The sequence below is a fragment of the Suricata suricatta genome, chromosome 12 (genome assembly GCF_006229205.1).
Source record: "Suricata suricatta isolate VVHF042 chromosome 12, meerkat_22Aug2017_6uvM2_HiC, whole genome shotgun sequence".
In the NCBI taxonomy this organism is placed as follows: domain Eukaryota; kingdom Metazoa; phylum Chordata; class Mammalia; order Carnivora; family Herpestidae; genus Suricata; species Suricata suricatta.
In genome coordinates, this window is record NC_043711.1 from 81,215,740 (window position 1) to 81,222,264 (window position 6,525).

The window sequence follows — 6,525 nt, forward strand, 5'->3', positions numbered from 1 at the left end:
CCTGCTGTCCCCCACCAGCAGGGCTGGGAGGGGGCAGGGAAACTGCAGAGCATGAGGCTAGGGGGTGTGGCCAGGCCCATAAGGGAGCAGACTGCAGAGCGAGGTCTTTATGCATAGGGCGCAGGATGTACACAGGCTTGGGGACACCCAGCTCCTAGCCATCATCTCCCTATGGAGAGACCTAGAAAGCTCTGGGGGGCTTCACAGAGGAAGTGCAACCAGGTGTGTGTGGGGCGGGGGTAAGATGGGAGAAAAGAAAACAGGCTTTTCTCTAAAAGTGTCCAAAACACAAATCTCCCAGAGAATTCTTTCCTAAAGGATCTTGCTCACGGCTCAAGAGAGTCAGCTCTCAGGGGCGCCTGGGAGGCTCAGTTGGTTGGGTGGCCAACTTCGGCTCAGATCATGATCTCATGGTTCATGGGTTCAAGCCCTGCATCGGGCTCTGTGCTGACAGCTCGGAGCCTGGAGCCTGTTTCGTATTCTGTGTCTCCCCCTCTCTCTACCCCTCCCACACTCGCGCTCTGACTCTCTCTCAAGAAATAAACATTAAAAAAATTTTTTAAAAGAATGCTTTAAAAAAAAAAAAAGAACATCAGCTCTATGAGGATGCGGACTTCATCAGTTGGCTCCTGGCCGTCTCCCTGGCAGCTAGAACCATGCCGGACATGCGAGGCTCAGTAAATCACTAAAAGACTGTAAACAGCAGCCAGGCAGGAGAGTTGAGACACAGGCTTCCCCAGTTTGAATGGAGCCTATCACCAAAGTGGCTGTGTGACCCTGAACAGTTGTTTTGCTTCTCTGATCCTCAGGTCCTTTATCTAGCAAATGGGGATAACAGAGCACCTTTTCTGAGTGCTCTACACTGTAGAGCACTGAGCAGCAAACCCAGCCCATAGGAGCTGCTGGACAAATACTGTAATTAAGAAGGGCTTTGTCATTTGCAAAGCTTCCCTTAGCTGTGGTAGGGCTGAGCATCGCAACAAGCCTGGGAGGCTGTTGGGGCCAGGACCTGCCTGTGGTTCAGTGTCTGGTAAGTGGCAGAGCTGGTTTAAGTCTTTGCAGTCCCAGGAAAACAGAGGCGGTGCTAAATGGGACACTTGCTCACAAAACATTCTGGCCACAGACGGGGCTTGGTTTTATCCAGCAACTCTCCCAATATGCCACGATGGGCGAACAGGGCTGTCTCTGCCAGTGGCCCACTTGAGAGCAGATGGGCATCTGGAGTGAAGGGTGCCAAATTCTAGAGCCAGTGGGCAGCATCCATGGGTGGTGACCCTGGGTGGTGACCCCATTGGCCCTGTATGGCTCCTCTTGCCAATGGCTTCCTTCCTAGTCAGGATCCATTTCAATGGGGACTTCTCAGATAGCATGCATCTGGGGTATGTGTGTATGTGTGTGTGTGTGTGTGTGTGTGTGTGTGTGTGTGTGTGTAGGAGGTACTGCCTGCTGGTCCTGCTTCCTTGCTGGGAGATTGTGGGCAAACTCTTCAGCCTCCCTGAGCTTCACTTATGAGCTGAGCTGTAAAATTCCATGACTCTTCTTTTCTTAAACTCTCTCAGGAGTTACCGTTACCCCTTTCCTGGGGGTATCTGAAGTCCCCTCTGACGTCCTGGGCCATCTGTAAATGGGGCTCATCAGTGACAAACTTGATCATTGGCTGACTTATAACTACCCAGCATTTTGGGGATATTCAAATGCTGCTGTGACAGAGTTGGATGAGACAAATATTATGACAGCTCAGTTATAATAATATACCTCTAGCCAGAGGTTCATGTTGACAAACACTAACACAAGGATCATAAGAATAAAAACATAACTGGGTTTCTGTTTCTCGATCTGGGTGGTGTTCTTACAGGTGTGTTCTTTTTGTAAAAAGCCATTAATCTAAACACTTTGCAATCTGTGTACTTTTCTATATCTCTGTTAAGCTTTAATAATAAAAAAAAGTATAATAAGATGGGTAGTCCACAACATTTTGATAATCTGAATCTAGAGGCATAATGATGGGCTTAGCTCTTTAAAAGTGAATAGACTTCTCTGCTCTTAAACCATTTCAAGCCAGAAGTTAGACCCTTCTGGAAAATGGAGATAAAATTTGGTGGGAAGGAATGGAGAAAGAAAATAATCTGATGAAAGACAGTATTTCAGGTAAGTGAATGAAAAGTGTCCCCTAACTAGCTTGGTGATCTTGGGCAGGTCCCTTCTTGACGTTTTTTTTTTTTTAATTTTAAGTAATCTCTATACCCAATGTGGGGCTTGAACTCACAACCCTGAGATCATGCTCCACCAATTGAGCCAGCCAGGTGTCCCACTTCTTGACCTCCTGAAACTCAGTTTCCTCAACTGTAAAATGAGCCTAAAAAGTCCTTGTTGGCTGTTTCAAAGGTGTATGTCAGACATCTGGCACATATAGACTTATAAATGTTCATCTCTTCCCTCTGGACCCACTGAACTTGGACATTTTGTGTTTGGGAATTTGCTCTTATCTCCTGTCCCTCCGATCCATTCAGGCTGCAGCACAGGTCCCCCAAGGCAACAGCCACCATCAGAGGAGATGCACAGTCCTACGTAATTCCTAAGTAACACGTGAAGGCTGTCACACAAACTTGAAATAAATTTTCCTAAAGTCAAGGTGTAACTAACCAACCCAGACTAAACAGCAAAATTCACTGCCCAGTGCCTGGCCTATCTCTGTCCCCAGCTTCTTATCCCCATTCTAAGGCAGACACAGGTACCCAGCAGCTTTGTACCTGGTCCAATGTGACTATAAAATTATCCCAGATAAATTCTTCAGGGATCATTTTTAGTAGCTCCCTCTTTAAAAATCTATTGTGATCTCCCCTGATGTTCAAACCTGGGTCCTGTAATTGGTCTCTCTCAACTGCAGAGACGTACACAGGAAAAGAAAGGGCTTGTAAGCAACCCAAATTCAAACCACACAAGGTCTGCAGAGCCCCACCTTGAACTGTCCTCTGGTGAGCCGTGGCCACCTGGACACCATGTGTGCTCCACCCTAAGGGAAGAGCACCAGGATATCTGTCTGTCCTTCAAGGAGAACCCTGGGAAGAGAACAAAGGGATCCCACGGCAGTCACGCGCGAGACATCTCTGCCATGCCCTGCATCTACAGAGGTAATAACCTTCATGCTAAGTGCTGCAGGAGAAGCAAGCCTTCCTGAGCTGAGAATCCAGACTCGGTGCTATCAGGCAAGAGCTGCTAATTAAAGGAGCAGAAAGCACCTTCCCCATAGCCTTGGGATGCCCCTGCCAACCACTTCTGCTTTGTACCCAAATTAGCTTAATCTGATCCAGGGCCCTACGTAAGCTGGGCCTTGGCTTGACAAAGCTCACTTCATTCACAGGCTGAATGAAGAGGGGGCCCAGAGCCTCCTGACTAACCCCAGTTTCCTGGGACCACCAACCAGGAGTGATGGAATGGAACCCTGCAGCACCACAAGGGAAAAGCCACAAGAAATACATGGTCAGTGGCGCAGGACCAACCTCTGGGGCCTTCCTGCTTGGGGAAGAATATTGCCATGGCAACAAACTACATCCTTTGGAACCAGCCAACTCCAAAGCAGCCAGTCAGACCCAGGCCAACAAAACCAGACATAGCAATAGTGTTAAAGATTTCACAGAGCTACGACCTTTCTTGGACATCACCATCTTCCCTTAAAGCAGTCCAGGTGGGTTCTAAACTAAAGGCCAGGTTTCGAGTTATTGAGGAAATCACCAAATGTCGATGTATATACCACTCATATTTCAGAATATTTAGAGCAGTGGCCCCAAAGTGTGGTCCCTAGACTATTTGAGTGGGCTTCACCTGGGGACTTGATAGAAACGCAAATTCTCAGGCCTCACCTCAGGCCCACCAAATCTTGCTCTCTGGGGGCTTTTAATAGGGCTTCCCTGATGATTCCGATGCACAACAGATTTTGAGAATCGCTGATTAGAATGTCTCCATGATTCAGATAGGGAGGTAATGAGGAAGGAAACTGGCATTGGCTCAGTCAATATATGCCTGCTCTGTGCTTCTAGGCCTAATATTATTTTCCTCTCCTTCACTGAAGACCAACTGTCCTGTTGGTGGGAACAAAACAATCTTACTTGGGTAATGTTAGTATAAATTAGGTAATGTTAGTATAAGTCAGATTCTTAAGTCCTCCCTGGCAAAATTAACTAATACTTAAGAGGGTCATCCCTTGACAGGTCTTTCCCGGCTTCCTCAGTTTCCTCAAATGATCTGATGCTCAGGAGGATTGTACTACCAGGGTATGCAGGCCTACACGGAAGAGATGAGCGGACCTTGCCAGGCCACTGGGTCCCGGCCCAGGGTGGCCTCCCTCAGGTGAGCTACTGAATCTGCCTGAACCTTGCCTGTCTTTCCACCAAGCCAAATAAATAGCCCCCTGTACAACTGCTAACGGATTTCAGGTCTGTCATCTCCATTGGAACTTCGAGGTCACTTGCTGCTAATAATTTACACATCTATCGAGGTGGGCTCACTGAGGCCACGAGGGTGCTGGCGAGGGCAGCACCACCATATTAACAGTGTGGGCCTTCCAACAATGATGAGGCCATGATTGAGAGGATGTGGCTAAATAGCAGGGACATTTCTCAACTGGGTTCCTATAGTAGAGGAAGAAACCACATAGAAAGTCCTTAGAAGGTGGCCTTTTGGTGCATTTCAGGGCCAGCTCTTGACAAAGCATAAAAATCAACAAGATCACCATCAGAGGAGAAAGTCAGTCAGCAGAAGAGCCCACCCCTGGGGAGACACACCTTTGGCTACCACTTATGTGGGGGTCTAGGACTTCAGGGGGTTGATTGCACAGGGAAATGTGAGGGGTCTGTTCCATCCTGTCTCAGTCAGCCATCTAAGTGGCTGCCATTACAGGCAAACGTTACTGCCAATATCAGCTGCAGGCTACTTACAACTTCTGGAACTGCGGCTGGTCCTCCTGTCACCCAAACCATACTTTCATAAATTCAGGCAGGGCTGAGGTTTTGCAAGTGGGGGTAGCAGTTTGGGGGTGGGCGGGGGCTGGTGGTTCCTACAAAGCCTTCTTCCAGCTCCTGGCAGGGCTGGGGGAGGAGTCAGCCTCCCAAAAGGGTTCTTAGAGGCAAAGGAAAGAGGTGGACAGGAAATTTACAAGCCACCCTGAACTGAGAGACTGAAAAGAGGAAGGCCAGAATGAAGACCTGCACCCAGATTGCCAGAAGCTTTCTCAACAGAATCCCCATGGGAAGCCAGTCATCGTTTGAAAAGCTGGGCATTCAGGTGATGGAGGGGAGGGTATTGCCCCAATGGAACACGGACGGTACCTGAATATCTGTCAGTTATAAATACTACTAACTGTGGGCTGGAAACCAAAACCAACATCAAACCAAAAACCAACCCTCTAAAACAAAGATCTGCACCAGAATCTTAGGACTCATAGTTGCAGTGAGCTCTGGCTGGGAGAGGGAGACCACACCCCTGATAAATAAATAAATACGTATACAAGGCTCCTCTCCACCCCTCTGCACAATCTCCAACTGCTAGTACTGCCCGCCACCGCGGCCCACCTGCCATCTGGAGCAGGCCTCACATATTCCAAGACCTCCTTTCTGCTTCGCTGAACCTCCATCTTCTTTTAAATCACGCCGGGACCGAAATGCACACCCGGGGCCACAGAAAGGTGCCTGGGATCAGTCCCTGAATGACAGCAGCGCTACCTTTGAGGGATGCCATATCCTTCAAGCAGTTCTGAATATTTTTTTTCTTTTCCTTTTTTTTTTTTTTTTTGGTTAGCTCTGGGATGTCTGGAAAGGATGAGGGAGAAAGAGTGGGAAGCAAAAGGGGTGCAGTGGGTCAAAGTGTTCCCCTTTTGGCAGGAAGGGGCAATGACCCCCAGGTTAAGGGATGGAGGGAGGGAGCAACCAAGGGCACTGTGAGGCTGGAGGAAGGGAAATGGGGGGTGGGTGTTGGGGCCTGGCTCCGGGATTCTGGCCTGGGGGTGCCCTAGGGGTGAGGTCACAGGCCTGAAGACAATCCAGCCCTGACCCTAGCCAAAGGACTGGCCTGCCTGAGCCTCAGTTTCCTCCTGTGTGTATATGGTACAATGTGACAGGACGGCTGTGGAATCCAAGTGGTGCACAAACAGCGCCTACCCTGGGCGAGACCCACATAAATGACCGTAGTGGCGACCACTCCGAAAGGGTGCGTTCTGGGACTCTGGAGACAAGCCTCCCTTGGGCGCCACGGCCAAGGACTGGGACCAGGGTCGCTGAGGGGGGGGGGTGCTTCTAAGCGGAAGGGGGCGGCTCTGAGCCAAGGAGGCCCAGCGGGCGGGTCCCTCCGGGGCAGCGACGGGCGGCCTGGCGCGCTAACGAGCGGAGGCCCCAGGTGCGGGCCCCACCCTGCGCTGGGGTGGGGGGCACGGGGGAGCTCGAGGGGAAGGGGAGGGCCCGCGAGCTAATGACTGTTGACAGTGCGCGCTGGGGCCGGCCCGGCCGCGCGCGCCGCTGACAGCTGCTCGGGCGG

General features: G+C 50.2%; 1 protein-coding gene across 2 annotated transcripts in view; it reads right to left on the bottom strand.

Annotated features, from left to right (window-relative positions):
* NOL4L (nucleolar protein 4 like) overlaps positions 1 to 6,525 on the bottom strand; it is an 84,830-nt gene that overhangs the window by 77,594 nt on the left and 711 nt on the right. Inside the window, exon 1 of one of the 2 annotated variants that reach the window (XM_029915991.1) lies at positions 3,861 to 4,015. The exons of the other annotated variant lie outside the window; for it this stretch is intronic. Coding sequence (XP_029771851.1) covers positions 3,861 to 4,001 — 141 coding nt within the window. The 5' untranslated portion in view covers positions 4,002 to 4,015. Of the gene's footprint in view, positions 1 to 3,860; positions 4,016 to 6,525 lie in introns of those variants that run through there. 2 annotated transcript variants of the gene reach the window in all.